General features: G+C 43.9%; 1 protein-coding gene across 1 annotated transcript in view; it reads left to right on the top strand.

Moving 5' to 3' along the window:
- The window catches only part of LOC122533166 (homeobox protein homothorax), a 228,059-nt gene that overhangs the window by 175,949 nt on the left and 33,779 nt on the right, over window positions 1-18,331 (top strand). Inside the window, exon 7 of the mRNA XM_043662605.1 lies at window positions 15,474-15,603. Coding sequence (XP_043518540.1) covers window positions 15,474-15,603 — 130 coding nt within the window. The remainder of the gene's footprint in view (window positions 1-15,473; window positions 15,604-18,331) is intronic.

Below are 18,331 nucleotides of genomic sequence, written 5' to 3'. Positions count from 1 at the left end.
CGTCGTTCTCGGATAACTCTGTGAATATTGGTCTTTTGTTTAAATTTCATTTAGAACGATGAAAGTTTCCGTCAAAAGTTTATGGAAAATTGAAGTTGATAGAGTAAGGGAAAGGAACGATGAAATAAAACGGTGGCAGTGGGGAAAAGGTTCTGCAAGAGGGCCTCTATAAAAGGAATGCGAATCGTGGACTGGCGAATAAGAGAGAGAGAGAGAGAGAGAGAGAGAGCGTCAGAGCAATAAACGCGCGGTTTATCAAACCGAGTGTTTGCTCAATAATAAAAGCCACCGATTGCGGTGTTGTAACGCGGCGAGCCGAATTATCGGCGTGTTGTAACAATTGCTGCGGGCTGATCCCGTGGAATTTTACTGCCGGTGCATCTCATCGCTTGTTCGCGACCGAGAGGTCATCGTGCTAAGAAGCACTCGCGAAATATCATGGCTCGTTAAGGTAAATTAAATGAAAAAATAGAGGGCAAGTTTTCTGGTATGAAATTTTCAGTAAAATATCTTTTTCCGAAGACAAGAAGGATTTTTCACTTTACTACGAAATCACTTCAGTCCGATTTTATATATCTGAAACAAATCTCGACCGTTCTACCACTCCAAATTTTGATTGGAATTTAAGATCTACATCTAACTGACAACTAAGCTGTATCTAACTCAAAATTCGGTCTGAAACCGCGGTCATAGATGGCGAGGAAAGACGCACGTAAATAAATTCATCGAACGAAAGTGGTGTTTCGTGGAACGTGTACGAATCCATTTCCGGTTGGCGTTCGCGTGGAAACGGCCGGGTGAGAAATGAACGCGAGGCATCGTCGCCCAATAAAAGCCACGGCGGGTCGTTGGTAATCCATAAAATCGACGTAACATCGTTCCTAAGGCGAGGTTAGTTCACTGATAGAGAATCCCTTGTTCCGCAGCTTTACGTCGTTGTAAACACGAGAGGTGGCTTGCTTCTGCTGCCTTCCACTTTCCTTTTCTCTCTCTTTCTCTCTTTATCTCTCTTATCGACTGAATATACATTTAATTAGAGTCTGACGGTAGATATAATCGTAATATGATAATCGTGTGGAATGAGTCCATGTCGCTACCGTAAACTATGAAGCGAACGTAAAACGATGATCCTTGACAACGAAACGATCGTGCAAAACACTTGGAAATCACTCGATCAATTCAATTTTCCCGCGTCGCGTTTTCCTACGCGGTCAGCTGTTTCATCGATTCTTTTTCGATCCGATTTCCGTCGGATTTCTCGCACGATCCGATGCATTCCTTTCTTTGCTTAGAATTCCTAGGTTAACCAGTTTTATCGATCATTGAGATAAATGCTTGTCGCAAACAACGTGGTATTGAAGTAATTATAAATCTTTTTTCGCAAACAATGTGGTATTGAAGTAATTATAAATCTTTTTTCGCAAACAACGTGGTATTGAAGTAATTATAAATCTTTTTTCGCAAACAACGTGGTATTGAAGTAATTATAAATCTTTTTTCGCGATTTATATACATATATTTCTTTTTTGTTTTTACGTTTTTATTAGATCATAATGAAGAGGAAAAAGTAATCGTTCTAAATGACGGATGATGTTCAAATTATTTCAAGTGAATTTAGTTTCTCAACCCAAAAAGTCTGAAAGAAACTGATCATCAAACGCGATAAACAGAAACGGAGGTCTTTCTCGTTCGTCAGATAGATTTCGCACGTAACGAAACTTCTTATCGGGATCTTTGACCTTTACTAATGATGTTCGCGTTGATGTACAATCACTTTCCATAGACCGATAGCTATAGTAGTCAGAGAGCTCTGTTTCTCCTCGTTTACACTTTTTCTCTTTTTTTTTTTTTCCATTTGCAAACTCGGATCAAAACGTAACCATCGCCCGACAAAGCAAGATCGTTTCGATCCAAAATCGGACAGTCGAGGAAGAGAGAGACGGCAAGGTAACTCAATCTCAGCGGCGTCCCGTTATAGTCACAAAGTCGCACCGATCGCTCGCGATGGAAAACGCGTCTTCGGCCGAGGATCGAGTGAAACCCAGCAATCTGTCGCCGATCGTGTGTTTCTATAAAGGGAGAGGATTTAGAAAGCGTGACAGGTCGTTGTAACCCGGGTGAATTTCGCGTGGAAGAGTCGCAACAGCGTCTGTTGGTTCGCGACATTCGATAGATCGAACGCGAAGTGAAACGGGAAATTGGATATTAGGTGAGATTGACGACCACGAGAAGCCGAGAGAGAGAGAGAGAAAGAGAATCTTTCTGTCGGCCAATTCGCACGTGAAATCGAGTCAACGATAGCGGACTGTGCACCTGTTAGCGATGTTTACCTGGTCTGCGGCTTTCCAGCCGCTGCGAGAGAGCGGCCCTGCTCGAAAGATACGCCAACATGCGCGCTGGTCAGCGTAATAATAGCTTGGCATGCGAGAGAGCGCGTTGCGTGCGTTCAGTGACAGACGTAAGCGCAGGAGGCGCGCGAGAAAGCAGCCAACTCTCTCCTTTGGCCGATGCTTCTTCTTCTTCTTCTTCTTCTTCTTCGCTTTGAAAAGAAACGCTTCCTCCCGAGGACGCTGGCCAGCTATTCCTCTCCTTCTACCAACGACAATCTTCGATTGTTTCGTTGTTTGATTTTCGATCTCCCTTTGTCCAAAATTTCTCCTAGAAACAACTTCAAATGTTCCATTCGCGTCTTCTTCGAATAATACATTCCTCGATGGAGAGAAAGAGAGAGAGAGAGAGAGAGAGAGAGAGAAACATCTCTTGACGATTCTAACATAGAATACAATGCACGAAGCGAAAGAAATTTCTAGAGAGGTTGGAAAGTGGTAATGAAGTTAACTGATAGTTCTGCTTGGCTTTCTATGCGCGAGCAAACGAGGAAATCTTCTCGCGATGTTCTCACGAGAGGCCGGGTAGCAGTACGGTCTCAATTACCGGAGGCGAAACCGGAAGCAGCGGCCGTGGCTGTTATACGCGCGACGGTCCATTCATTCGTCCCGGTTGCGACACGAACGCGAAACCCTCGGCCGCTTGTTCCTCCTATAACGCCGGCTGCTCGCCTCGAGAACTCCACCGCTCAATTACGGCCTTTATTATTAGCGTGCTACTCCAGTCCACCGCTCATTATGCCGCCTCACTTCTCTGATAACGAAACGCACGGCCGGCCAATAATGACCGTTTATCTCGACACGCTCGGCCCGACTTCTGCTCCGATCGATTCCAGCCGACACCGATCTCTGCCCGGAAACGAGGCGTCGAACGCGCCGATTATTTCTTTTCTCATCGGCTGCATAAATTGAAGAAAGCATGGAAAGAAAATCGATGACGTGTTTTTATGCGTTTGTACGAACGAGACGATCGATCGCGATCTCAAGATTTTCACAATAAAGGAAATATAATTAAACTGATGTAACGTACATGTAAGCAATTATCCGAATTCTCTGCTCATTCAACGGCTGGACAAAACGGACCACATTCGTAGATTAAAAAGATTTTATCCTCTCGAACTTCACGGTAGATTCAGTTGAAACATTCGCCAAATTTACACAAATCAGCATCGTGTAATAAATAATAAATTACACTGCCATTGTAATCACGTCATTCTAATTACATACATTTCTCTAGGAGAGATGATTCTAACGTATGCTCTTAAAAAAAAAAAAAAAAAAAAACACGTTCACACGTTACACACTGTTTGAGGAATTTCAAAGACACCAGTCGTCTTAGGACGTCGAAACACGTTCACCCACGTCATCCAAAAACACGTCATCTTTCCCACGCGTGTCACTGCCAAAAAGCAGGAGCATTCCCAAGTCTTTCCCGGAAGACCTTAGTTTCTGAAAAAGCGTTCACGATGCAAATCTATATTTGATCACTCGTGGGAAATAAACGCGGCGAACTCTCGACCGAGAATCGGGCTGACGCGTCGTTTCCTACCGCGTCGTCTCTCGAAGACGAAAGCCCGGTCTGGCTTTCATAACAATTTGCATCGCGAACCTTCGCGCGTCGTTCTCTCCTTGCGCTCTCCCGTTAAATATGGATGCATTCTACGCGTGTGGATCCGCATCTCGCGAAAAAGGGGACCGCGCCATGGGTACGTACGATCCCTTGGTGATGCGCGATCAAGAGAAAGAGAGAGAGAGAGAGCACGTGACACGGGTGTGGCAACCGGTGAATATATCCCTGACGCGGACGAAACCGACTGACAGACGGCGAACCACATGTCATAGCCTCTCCGGTCCGCCTTATCGCGCCTCTGTATCAGATCCACCCTCGCCTAGGGGTTGCGGCTTCGGTGACGACGCCGCCGAGCCCCGTGGTTTCTGGAAACATTCGTGTTCGATCGCTCCATCGATCTGCTAACCGTTGCTGGTTCGACGGATTCTTTCGCGACTTATTGTCGGAAGGCCAGTTCTTGAGGAAAAATGAGGAAATGCGGAGTTTTGAGAATTATCAATACCAGTTTCGTTGAAACGATCTAAACGATTTTGGTCTAAATGATTATTTAGATTTTTATTAAATACTTTATATAGTTTTGTTGTTTTTTTTTTTTTTTTTTTTTACTACTGATTTAGATTTATTGATTAAGTTTATTAACACAGTTTTCTTTACAGAAATTTTATACATTTACAACGGTCAATTTTAGATTTCAACCAATGTAACTTGTAATTTTCGTTTCTCCGACATTCGTCGGTCCGACTCTAGACTGAAAGATGAGATGAATTACTTTTATTGACGACGAGAACTGAACAACAACAGAACGATTGAGATCCACTGTTTTGATTATTTTATTCTCCTCTTCTGTTCTTTAATTGGAAGTCCTTTTTGGCGCAATTTGATTCAACGCTGCCCGGGGACAATTTCCCGCCTGGAAAAGTGGCATTTTCATGGTCTGCCGGATTTTGGGGCACTTTTGCCGTTACCCTAGTCCGATCATGTGTCCACCGTATGTGTACGCTGGTGCGTACGTGTCACACTGGCGTCTGTGTGAATACGTTAACATATGCGAACAGAGTAGTCGCTATCAAGGTTTCGTCCGTCCGGTTCGTCTCTCTTTGACTCTCCTCGCTCTCTGTCGATCAGTGGTTCTCACCAATTTTCTTCATCCCCGTCAACCCCTTTCTCTTAACATATCCAACGAAGTTTTTTTAATATTTATCGCTGCGAGTTCTTTTGGCATATTTTTCCTGCTCGAATCTAATTGTTCCTATGATGTTAATCTTTATAGTTATGCAATTACTTTTCAACGCATCTTTCCTTCCAACTTTGGGACAAAAAACTCTCGACGTATACATCCAAATATCTGAACCAATCTCTTTAATTTATCACTCTCAAGTCAAGTTTTGTCCACATCAAAATACCAAATAAATTTCCACGTTTACGCGTCGTGAATCGTGAATGAAAAGCAACGTTCTCAGATTTCATAGAAATGTGCGTAAGTTGCGGCGCGTTGCATCGAGCAGGCAACAGCAGGTGCGAGGCTCCGTCGTTCGCAGCCCCTACGAGCCCAGGGGCTCGTTGCATCGTTGCGTTTTCCTCGTTACGCAGCGCCAAATAAAGCGCCCGGCATAATTTTCAATAACAGATAAACGATCGGCGGAACGCGTCCGCTCGCCGGAAAGACAAAGGCCCAAGCTAACGCGGCTGCAAACGCCGCCGCGCAACGTCTTTAACGACTCGAGACGCGAGCACTGCCCGCTCCAGCCCTCGATTATTTTTCGCTAATGAACGTATATAATAGGCGGCCGGGGGCTTGGGTGTCACTGTCCACGCTTAATGCGATCGCAGCTCGCGATAACACTAGCTCTCACCGGGGCCTCTTGGCAATCGTTAGCCCGCTCGTCCCTTTACCTACGCACGCGCGCGCGCGCGCACACCTCCCTTTGCGTTCGATTCGCGCTCGTTCGCGAGCGATAAAAATCCGCGCGCCTACGTCTCGTTAGAACCGCCACGTAGAGCTCGCGATCTACCGATCTTGATTGGTCGCTTGGCGTTGAATATTCGATTTGCATTGTAAATCCACCGGCCGGTATCGATCTGCCTTTCGAACGGTTCGAGCTGAGCAACCTGGCCGAGCAACCTGGAATCAAGGGGTTGGCGCCAGGATAACGTCTCCACTCGTTGTTCGTCTGTCTGTCATTGTAACAATATTGTCGTTGATAATGCCGAAGTTTTGTACTGAGTTACATAGTCTATTGTTATTTAGAGACAAATCAGAAACTAGTTTGCCTTGGAATAATTTGAAAGACCCATCGGGACGAAAGATGATGAGAAATCCTGGAGATTTTCAACCAGTCTTTGACAACCTTTTCATCGAGAAAAATTATCAAATGACGCCCATGAAAAAGGAAAGAAACCGTGAAGGAGAGGACCGGTAAGGAAGCTCGTTCGTGATAGAACAAGGGAGGGACGAGCCCAGAAAGAGAAAGAGAGAGGCAGAAAGATGACCGCTTATCCCGAGGGAGGCGAACGCAACACGGGAAACCAATTAGCCGAGAAACGCCGCCACCGTGCCACTAGATATGTATATGTATATGTATATGTATATGTATATGTATATGTAGATGTAGAGTCGGAGCTGTTCGCTGCGTTTTCGTTCGTGCTGCCGATCTGGTTCCTGTTATCGTTACCTGCGAGCCCCGTAGACGAGACGTCGATCCACGTCGCTTGAAATCCTCTGATCTTTCGCTGCCGGGGACATCCCGTGGCTTTTGCCCGGTGTCCAGATACTGAGCTCATGCGGGTCGATCAGTTACGTCTTTCGTTGCGGCTTTTTCATCTTTGTCGTGGTTAGCCAGAGTAACAGCAAACATTCTTTTTCTTTTTCTGTGGCGAACGATGTGGGTCGCACGATGAGGAAACGCACGTAGGTTTTCATGGCTAAAAGTCGATCTTCCTAGTCAATTGTTCGTGACATCATGATCTTTCGATCCTGCGATGCTGAAAGGAACGAAGGCCGTGTATCGTGAGTCGCGAAACACGAATTCGAAAGAAATTCGCCGAGGATCCGGCGAGGGGGACGTGGGTTTTTCGGCGGTGGCCGCGGTTTTTTGGAAGGAGCACGATCATTTGGGAGTCTAATTTATACGGCGGCTAAATTAAAACGAATGCGCCGGCCGGCCGCATCTGCAAATCTCGGCGGGTCCGTGGCTCCTCGGCGAGAAGCAGCGTCTCGCATGCGAGGAAAAAGGGCAAGAGGCTGGCTGGCTGCTGATCCCCGGAGAGAGAGGAGTGAGGCGACTATATTGTGATTAGGGAGGAATGTTGATTAGATCCATCAGCTGGTCGAGTGTTGGCCCTCCCTTCTCTTGTTCAACCTTCTTGAAACTCTCTCTCTCTCTCTCTCTCTCTCTCTCTCTCTCTCTCTCTCTCTCTCTTTCTCTTTCTGTTTCTCTCTCGTCTTGTCTCGGACTTGGACTTCGGCAGTCTCAACTTTCTGGCCTCTCTGTTACGCTCTGGGGCCCTGGTGTGAACATCCTTGCTCCGATAATTCTTCTCCTCGCGTAATCTCTTCCTCGCGAGTCTCGTTTTGCACTTGAGACAAAATGACCGAGAGAATTGTATTTAGGTTTTCACTTGGGATTTACTTAACTAACAGTCAGTCAACGTGTACTTGAATATTCCACAAAGATATTACAGATGGTTGTAATCGAGGTAAACGACGACTTTAGAAATTGAAAATTATTATTTATACTCGTCTCTCATTAGAGTCTCATTTGTACAGCCAGTGTTAGGTATCAAAAAGCACATAAATACATTCATAAGTAACGCATAATTCCGATTTAAATGCACAGAATTGAAATTTTACGTCTTCTTTCAGTCGATATCTGCGCATGGAACTGGTATCGAACGGCCGTAAATAATCGGAACACAATGTTCCGACGAACAAAGACGAAACACGCGGGTATTATTATACGATACACCTGAACGTGAAACATCGTATTGCACGCGTACAGGCATGATGCAGACTGTCGATACATAATTGCTCTGCCATTGATTACTCTCGTCTTTTTTGTTTCTTTGTTGTTCGTTTACGATCGTGTTGCGCGTCGATAAAGAATATAAAAAAAAAGCTACGAAAACGTAAAGTTCTTTTGATTTCGTTCGATTCCCCCTTTTTCTTTTTCCGACACCAAGAGTCGGCATTTCGGGCTGACTGTTTTCGTAAAACGCGTAGGTTTTCAAGCGATAGGTGCGAAATTAACTCGATGCAATAAACGTCACCGACAAGCTGCTCGTTTTGAAATAATTGAAGCGCAGGATCGACGCGCACATGTCCGTTTTATTATTTATAATCGTGCTTGCGATCGCGCCGATAAAATGGCGTTGATGGATCGTAATGGCGAGAACCGGTGAAACGGTATTCTCCCCTATATTATTTTCCCGAAGAAAATTAATGTTTTTCGCGCAATTTTTTCCACCCGCCGGCTCGCCGAAATTGAAATTGATCGAAACGGAATTGAAAGAAGTTGCACGTCGATTTAACCACGTTACACGATATTTATATGATACGATTCACATCAATAAAATCAAATTTAATTAGTTACTACACGGAGGATTCGATTAAAATTCAGACATAAAAATTTTCTACGTGAATGTACGAATATTCTCGACAGCCAGTACATTATTTCTTTTCATCGTTCTTTTTGTATCAGAAGTAAGGATATGTCTCGTCATCTATTGATTTTACGCATAGATACAAATAACGAAATCTCCGTACAAAATGCAGACATAAAAATTTTCTACGTGAGTGTGCAAATACTCTCGACAGCCGGTATATTATTTCTGCATCGTTTTTTTTTTTTTTTTTCTTGTATCAGAAGTAAGGATGTTTCGTTATCCATTGATTTTACACATAAACGCAAATAATGAAATTTCTCTACCAAGTGCAGACATAACAGTTTTCTACGTATGTTTGAATATAGCATTTCTGCATCGTTCTTCTCATACTTCAGAAGTAAGGATGTCTCGTCATCCATTGAAAATTTCCCCCTGTCAAACAGCGTCACAGCCCCAAAACTCCGTGGCGTTCCGGCCGCGATGCGATCGCTGCCACTTCCGCCGTTCGGAATTCCATTACCGAGGAAAATGTAAATATAATTGTAGCGCGCTGACATAACGGTAAGATAATCCGTCGAGCGGAGGCGCTGGTTCCGCAATAAATCGTAATTTATGATCGCGGCGAACGGCCGCCGGTATCGTCGAAGAAATCCAAGACTGCGAGACAGACGAGAGAGAGAGAGAGAGAGAAAGAGAAAGAGAGAGAACTCCGGTATTCTTTCTCTCTTTCTCGCTCGTTCTCCTCTCTTAATAACCCGTCTTCGTCGCGGCCGACGATCATTCCGCGTCGCGCCCTCGACACTCGCTATCTGCGCCGGCCTCTGCGCCTGTTTTCTCCGCCTCCTCTTCGTCCAGCCGAGAAACGACCTAGACAGGCCGACATCGGGTTCGAGTCTCGATGAATCTTGGCCTCGCTCGATGGCCACGCTCTCGAACCGGCGGGTTCTCTTTCGCGCTTTCTCTCTCTCTCTCTCTCTCTCTCTCTTTTTCTCTCTTGCCTCGTTCGTCTGTAGAAACTCGTTGCTCCTTGTTTCTCCTCCGTGGATCATCCGTCTCTTTTGAAGACCAATCCCTGTACGGCTCTCTTCGTCGGTTGTTCCGTGCTTCTTACGCTATCTGTCTCTCCGTCCTTTTTTATCGGCCGCGACTCGCGCGACGTCTGGGCCGCTTTCCTCCGGAGCCACCAATAAATTAATTGCAGAGATTTACGTATCTCGTCCGTAAACCAGTCAACGAGAGTAATGCTCGCCGGCTAATTACATAATTATACGGCATTATGTTACGACGACCAATTAATACGTGGGCACAATGACTCGGGAGGCGCGCGCGAGAACACGAGCGCGTAAGTCATCGGTTGGCGATCGCCGCGCCGATAACGGCTCATCCCGCGTCGCCACTTCGGCCATCGGGCCTTGTAATTTATTGTCCGCGCGCGTTCACGCTGCTTCTACGATCTCCTGCTTGCTATTATTCCCACTTTCCTCCGGGCCTCTGACGTTCTCCACTCCCGTGAAATCTCCATCCGTGACTCCAATTTCGGGGTATTTGCCGATTTGCGAATGCCCAGCACTCGATTTAGGCAATCGTTGACGAATAGAAAAGGCTCGTACGCGATGCAATTAATGGAAAGTTTAGTTCCCTTTTTTTTTTTTTTTTGACGCGTAACAATGTAAATTTTGAGAAGCTTCGTGAAAGTTAATCGAGAATTGACGAGTGCGAGGGATTCAAGAAGTTAGTAATTCTGTTTTGTCATATTTAGTAACTTTATTTTTGCGGAGCAGCTCTTAATTTCTTAATTACATTCAATGGAAATAGTACTATAGTTCAAATTGGAAACTCAACGTGTCTTTTTAACAGAATTTTCGGAGAATGCTATTTGCTCGGATCGACAGAGGCATTGGCAAGTCGTCGATCAATTAATCGATAATCTCAAAATGTCTGTTATACTTTTCACCTACGCAATTTTTGTTTGCGTCTACGCAACCTTATATTTGCATACCGGCTTTTCACCGGTGGCCAAGAAAAGTATCGTCTTTTCTGCGAGACTACAAAAATTTGATACAATGAAAATTGAAACATAGACGCTGATAAAAAGAATCTCTGAAAATTAAGACTATATGCAAGTAATTTTTACCTTCGAACACTATCATAAAAAAACTTTTACATTACATATATATACGTGTTTGTTACAAGAAACATTTAAAAATTTCGTTAACACTAGCGTGACTACGATTTTAGTTAAATTTGAAATCAATTCGAGAAAAATTTTAAAATATCGTGTTTCGATCGTTAAACACTTTTCCGTCTTTCGAATATCTTGTTAATCTCTGTTACTTTGCTTGGAAGTTTCGGAGTTTATTTGACGCGTCTGAATACTTTCTTGAATCAGAAGCTACTCGTCCGAAGCTGTTCGCGTGGACAGAGAGGTTACACGAGATCAGAAAGAAGAAATCACGCGTCGCCTTTCACCGAAACTCGTGGACCGTCATCCAGCCGACCAGGCTTGTTTCGTCACCGATCACGCGTACCGCCAGCATCTCGCTAGATTTTCTTCCGTTCGGGGACGCCTTCTGACCCGATGTTTTCCATCGTCAAGGAAGGGGCGGGAGGGAAACACGCTCGATTACTAGAGCGGGGGTGGAATATGTGATGCGGGCAAACTGATTTATTTAAGGGACAGACCAGACATCCGGTTTGTCGAATTACGCTTTAAGAGCGCCTGTAGACGGAGTGGCAGATAAAAACAGAGAGATGAGCAGATGAGAAAGAGAGGGAGAGAGACGGAGCAACGAGGTGGAACGAGACCGCGTAGCCCGTCGACCCGTTAACCGTTTATCATTGCATCGACACAAGTCACGCAGCCGGACCCTTGCCTCGTCCATTTAAAAAACGAAAAAGACCGGCGGGACTTTAGTAGGAAGTGACGTCACCGGGCGAGATCCACCTTCATGCCGTGCTTTGTTCGTCCGTGCGAAATTCGAACGGCGAGTGAAAAATAATTCGCAACCTAACCGAGACACGGGAAGAATATACATTGATTCTACAAAGTGGAATTTTACGAATATACTCGACTCAGTATAACTGAACGACTATCGTCACGTGGTTCTTCGGTGTTTCTCAAGTTAAACCACATATTTTCACTCGCGCCGCAAGCCTCTTTCCCATTCCATGAAATATTCTCATTCGCTGCAGGAAATATCAAGGTGTTTGCGTTTGGAAAAGTTATTTTAGAAAGTGCTATAATTTTATCAAACGTGAATTGTACACGCGAGGGGGCGCAGGGATGTCTCGTTCAGGAATAAATTCTTATTACCGGATATGGTGGAACAAGTCCGCTATAAAAATTTTGGTAATGCTCGTCATCAATTTTAAATTGTCGTTACTTCGCTCGAAACTTTCTGATACATGCGTACGTATCGCAGGTTTTCCCCAAGAAGATAGAAAAATAAAAAGAAAAAGGAAAAGAACGCTGCGGAACTTGATGTCGATGGAAATCTCCGAGACTTTCTTGGCTATTCGCTCGGAGCGTTATTCGTTACGTACGTACGTACTTCTCTTCGTGTGAAGCTACGCTAGCGTAGACGCGTGTGGTTAATTTAATCGATTCGTCAACACGTTCGGATTAGGCTCGCCGATCGGGAACGATCGCGGCCGACAAGATGATCTTCGCCTCGTAGGTGACAATGACAAGCATCGCCCTTTGTTTCGTACTTGCTGCTAGTAGGAAGCAATCCAGCGACAACCGATGCATTATTAATGTCCCCCCTTCGCTTGTTGCCGCTCTTGTACGTTCGCTCGCTCGCGCGCGCGACGTATATATGTATGTATATCCTCTGCGTGTCCGGGACGAGCGATCGCGGGCCCCTTCTAATGAAAATTAAGACGTCCCGGACGAGAATTATGTGAAATTAATTGGAACGCATATAAACCGTGTCTATTCAATTTTCTTCGCCATTATATCTAGATTAATGACAGCGCAGACACGTAGATCCAGATGATACAAGTACAACGCAACATCTCAATGGAATAGAAATGACCCGTCGCATTTTATTTGTAAAATTACTAGATTGCAGTGGAAGTTGTGCACGCACGTTCGTATTTTGATGTGCAAAAATTTCACTTTCTAGATATCGCGAGTAACGTAGATGTTAATTGCTTGTGTGTCTGACCAGCTACATCTTTGCTGGCTGGATCTACTCATCCGAATGCAAACTCTCATTGTACGTATTCGTACGATCGACTAAAACTAGTTTATTTATACAAACTTATCTAAAGTAAATTATAAACGTTTGTCATTTTCTTTTTTCTACATTTAAACTTAAAACTCCCACATAAGCTCGTAAAAATTCACAATCCGCGTATCGTGCCACTTACAAAACACACGTCCGAGGTACCATCTATCGTTCCAATACTAATCGCGCCACCCACGCGAGCATTACCCCCATAACCATTACGATTCCACGCGAACGCCGCAGCGCCTCCATTTTACCTTCTCGCGTCACACCTCGAAAACGAAAGTAGAGAAACTTTACGACCACGATTACGATCATCCCGCGATTGTCAAAGTGAAGCAGTTGAAATCGGAGATTTCCATACGACAGGAAATTCCGTTGCGTCGCCACGCGCGGAATTTCAATGATTCGTCGTATCTCCAAGGCGAATCATGGCGACGATCCCCCCCCCCCCCCGGATTGTACTTTCATTGTCGTTGTCGTCGTTGTTGACCGCGTGCACACGTCGCCCCGGGACGCAGGAAGGTCCTATAGATTTGACCGTGTAACGATTTTAACCAGATACGAGAACGGCCAATCGTGAGAGGGGGACCAGAGTCGGTACATTATCGCGAAGATGACGCCTATGACAGCATGTGGGAGTCAGCTGTCACTCATTGTTGCCCCGGCAGACGTGATATATCCAGACATTTCGCTTCGTGATACCGGCCTGCCTGGAATTCTTATCCTACGACCTCGGGCCACGATCGATACCGTTGCTTTTCGCGTAAACAAATCTGCCGGGGGGCGAACGATACTCTATCGTCCCTGATGCATTCAGGATTCAATCCAACAAAACTACCGCCTGCTGTAATTTTAAATAATGTATACACGGTACGTTTCGTTTCTTTCTCGTTTGATGTATCACTTCGTTAATATGGGAAATTAGAGGAAGAGAGAGACAAAGAGAAAGAGAGAGAAACAGGTGTGGTAATAAATCTTTCAGAGATGAACGATCGTGGATGATCCGATGATTCCTCGCCTCTGTTCAGAATTCGCCGATAAATTACACGCCGCGTCGGCATTTTACATAATCATAAACGTTATTTCCTTTCTTTTTTTGGTTTTTGTTTTTTTTTTTTTTTACTTTATTTTATCTGCTACGAGAAACTGGAGGAAGGAGTGGACAAGCGATAAATCTGTCGATGGCCAATGATCGTGGATGATCCAATGATTCACTGACACGCTACGTCACACCACATTGAAATTCTAAATAACTATGCGTATTATTATTTTCCTTTTTTTTTTTTATATATATTGGCTCGTTTTATTTTTTCGTAAGTTTCGAATTATTATTTTGTTCGCATTCAGTATTCGTTGACGAACCACAAGAGAGGAAGAAATAATATAGCAATGGGGTCTTCAATTCATATCGGAGGCAGGGTGAGTTCGTATGATGGTGGTTGGAGAATCGAAGCAACGAGAGAATGGAATTATTATTTTGTTAACGTTCACGGTGTCATTGATCGAAGGAAAGTTCCACTACACTCGAGCAGTTGTTCGTGTTGGACCTTTTTTAATATTCCATCATCTGCTGGTCATCTTCCTCTAATAAAACCGAATCCTACCCTTCGTTCGCTACTTACACCAAACATGAATTCTTTGCTTGTGATAAAGTATCGTAAGCAATATGCAAACACTCACTGTACAATAATTTTTACATTCACATTGCACCAGTGCCATACCTATCAAAATTTACAAATTTTTTTTCACACAGTATATCAATTAAAATCAATGTTTTACTATTGTCAAATAGAAACAACAGCCAATTCATTTCCATTATACCACTTTAAATATATAACTGTAGTACGTAATGTATTATTAGTCGACAATATTAGTTAAACATAAGCGTTATTTATACGACGCATTTCACTCTACCCGTTTCTTGGTATTAACAAAAACGTACGTTGCCAAAGATATATATGAAATGCCCCGTTCGGCAAACGATATTCAGTGCTTAATATCCAAAAACAAGGTCGCCTCTCCTCAATACGTGCACGCGTCACGAGAGATTAGGAACAGAGTCAACAATCCAGTGTTATTATTTTAAACATTGAGCAGTCCCATTCGAACGAGAAGGTCGAGACGACCCGAAACGAAACAATTAGGGCCTCGGTGCGCTGGAACGTGGGCCTTGCTAGTCGCGTATTCGTCGCACGACAGACCGGTCGGCAATTTGCCGTGCGTATTTCCCCGTACGGGCTGGCTTTCGCGGCTTCGTGATTATCACACGGCTACACCCGCGGAATAAACGAGTGTGAAACGGGAGAATATTCAGCGCGAGCGCGATTCGTAGGACACGCGCGTCGTCGAATCGTTTATGCGTTCAGCATTTTCGAGGAGTGGTACGTGTGCTCCGCCTTTAATCGAGATCGAAATCGACCGTCAACGGCTCGTCGATAGTGTTCCCCGCGGATGGACAACGGTATTGCTCGCGCACGGCTTGAAACAACCCCTTTTTCGGACGTGACGTGACGTTCGTTTCGAGTAGCAGTGCGGAGAGGAAGCTTTTTCGAGGTCTGGACGATCGTGTCGCGCGATGTTTTCGTGGTCGTTTCGCGTGTCGTTGGACGATGTAGCGTGAGACGATTGTGCGTTTTGTGCGTGCTGTGTTTGACCCGTGCTTCGTTACGTTCGTTGCAGAGGCCACCCTCCTCGTCGCTCTCGTATCCCGGTGCGGGTGGCAACGACGATGCACGCAGCCCCGGAAGCGGGGGCACGCCAGGACCCCTCAGCCAACAACCGCCCGCAAGTTTGGACTCCTCGGATCCCGGTGAGTACACTGCGATGATTCTATTTTTACTAATCGTACGAGAGAACTACATGTGTGGTTCTTTATTTTATTGAAATAGGTACTCGTTATTTATTTTCTTATTAATTTTTCTGATTCGCATGCAATCAGTCTGTGCGATATCAGCACTAAACGTACCAACGTCCGGTTGAAGAAAAAATTTGATTTCAAATTCTGTGCAAAATATGTGCTATATAAATAATTCCTTTTCTTATCTATATTAAATATACAGTTATTCTGTATTATTCTGACCATATTTATGGTAGAAATACGTATACGTAAAGTACGTATAGTGTTAAAGAATGCAAAACTGAAGTATGCGGATTCGTAATAATGCTTGAATTAATATTTCGGAAACGATGCTACCTTCTCGCGCATTGTATCAAGTGCGTAATTTTAGTGTTTTAAGTGCCGGTGGAATTTTCAACGCGAATGGGAACAACCGCAATATAAAAATTACCCGTGAATTTTCCACGAACGTTTCATATCGATTCGATAAAAGATTTTAACTCGATTCCGCTCTCGATTAAATTACCGGGTCTTCGTTTCAATGTCAAAAAAACAAAATTCACTAAATTTTATACGTCACCATCGGTGACCGTTCAATTTTAAATCTCACGACCCGTCGACAGCTTTTGACGAGAAAACCATCTTGATTCCCTCTGTCGTTCGCCAATAAAATCATAAAATCGCTAATAAAACGGCAACACACCGAATCGATAACCTCTCGAAACCAGTTTAAATCAACTCTTCTTCCGCTAGGTATTCAAATCAGTCTCCCATAAATTAAATCAATCAGTTTTTCGTCGTCTGTACATACATCTTATCGTTCGATCGTCCAAATTAAACACCGAAAAAAAGGAAAAAAAAGAGAACATTCAGTGATTAAACTGATCTCGCGAAAGAAGCGAGAAACACGCGGATCGCGTAAATAAATGACGAGGTTGTTCGCTTAATCGTTGCTCGCCAACGTTTATCGAATATTCATATTCAAATGATCGTCGCTCGTGCACAGATTCACGCTGTAGCAGATAGGTCTTGGCGAGAAGCGTTCAAAGGGGAAAATCGATCGACACTGTGCGATCAACAAAACGGGCGAAGTCACCGCGTGGATAAGAGAGTGGCTGTGTGTTCTTCTTGGCGCGCTAATGACAGTATCACGCGACGAGCAACGGCTTGATGACAATCAAGACGCGACTCGTCGAGACCCCACGGAGACCTTCTGCACGCCCTTCAAATTTTACGAACACCGACGCGCGCGTCAACACTATCAAAGCCGCGGCAACGCCAGCGTCGCGGCTAATGAGCAACCCGTCGCATTGGCGTAGTTTCTTCTCGTTTCTTTTCTCTTTCTCTTCCTTTTTTTTTTATTTTGTACAAATTATATCGTAGCGAAAGATTTTTGGTCGGAGATATATAGGAAAAATTTAAAGAAATTTAATAAGGGACAGATATATATGTGTGTGTAGATACTGTCTTAAAGATAGTAAGTTATTTTGACATTTTCTTTTTTTTAATAAATCTCTGTTGTTCAATTCTGTTTCTTAATATTTCAAATACGGAAGGGAATTTTGAGAATCTCACTAAATTTTTTTTTGTCACACGACAAAATCTTTCATCGAAGATTCTTTTTTTTTTCTCGATTAACTTCTTCAAGAATTCAGTGTTCCAATACTCTGTTTCACGAGGTTATCAGAAATTTTAAAAATCGCTTCACAAATCGCTTCACTTACATCCAAAGCACTTGCTGACAAACTACCCTTTCCCATTTCTTTGTTCTACCCTTTGAAATTTCCGGGTACATTGGTAGTTTGGAGCAGATTTGCCTCGATTTTCACGGCGGTTGAACACGAAAAAGGGCCGAGGAACGGGCGCAGAAACGAGAGTAGAAAGCATTCCGCGGTGATGAGGCGCGCCAATGGTTAGCGCGGTCGGGTTCAGTCAGTCACCGGAGGGTACACAAGTTCACGACACCATCCCATAAAGATTCATTAAGGTCCGCCGTTTCTATATTCGCTGTGTCGTGGCAGCGTTATAGAGCCGCGTGGCGTGCCAGTTCGCTTTCGTTGCGTGTGTATCGTACTCGCTAGCCTACCCGCGCTCGTCCTCTCACTGTTTTCTCCTCGTGTAAGTACACGCCGTAGCCAAAACGCGCGTTGATCAATAACAATCAGAAACGCGCATTTCGTCGATCGTTGAGAAAAACTTGGAAAAAACGCGGGTCCTTCAAGCTACGATTAGACAGACTCGTGACAGCGTATCGATAAGATGACCAATAGATTGTAATGTTATTGAGAAGTCTTTTGTTATTTTTAATTGTTTTTATCAAGATGTGACTTGATTGCAACTGTGACTTTTGGAATATTACTGCGGAATATGATTGTAATTAAAATTGGTCGTTATGACATGGTTGTACGTTTGATTAATGAATATTCTTCCTGATATATATATTGCAAAATTTCAAAATTCGAGTTAATTAGTCAAGAAGTTTTGTTTAATATCTGGGTGGATTTTTAAATATTTTATTAGCTTTGAAGCTGACAATTATTCTTTTTACGTACTATTTATTACGTACAAATATCGCAAAGATCGGCTTTCTATCTAGATTCGGAATATGATTACATTATCTTAATTGAAATTCGACGTCGACGAAAGGATTTTGTCAGAATTGAATTTGTTGGAATCGGTAAATTGGCTATCGGAAAGTTGG

Source organism: Frieseomelitta varia, unplaced genomic scaffold, assembly GCF_011392965.1.
Source record: "Frieseomelitta varia isolate USP_RPSP 00005682 unplaced genomic scaffold, Fvar_1.2 scaffold_500, whole genome shotgun sequence".
Classification (NCBI taxonomy): Eukaryota; Metazoa; Arthropoda; class Insecta; order Hymenoptera; family Apidae; genus Frieseomelitta; species Frieseomelitta varia.
This window is presented reverse-complemented; position numbering and strand designations above follow the sequence as displayed.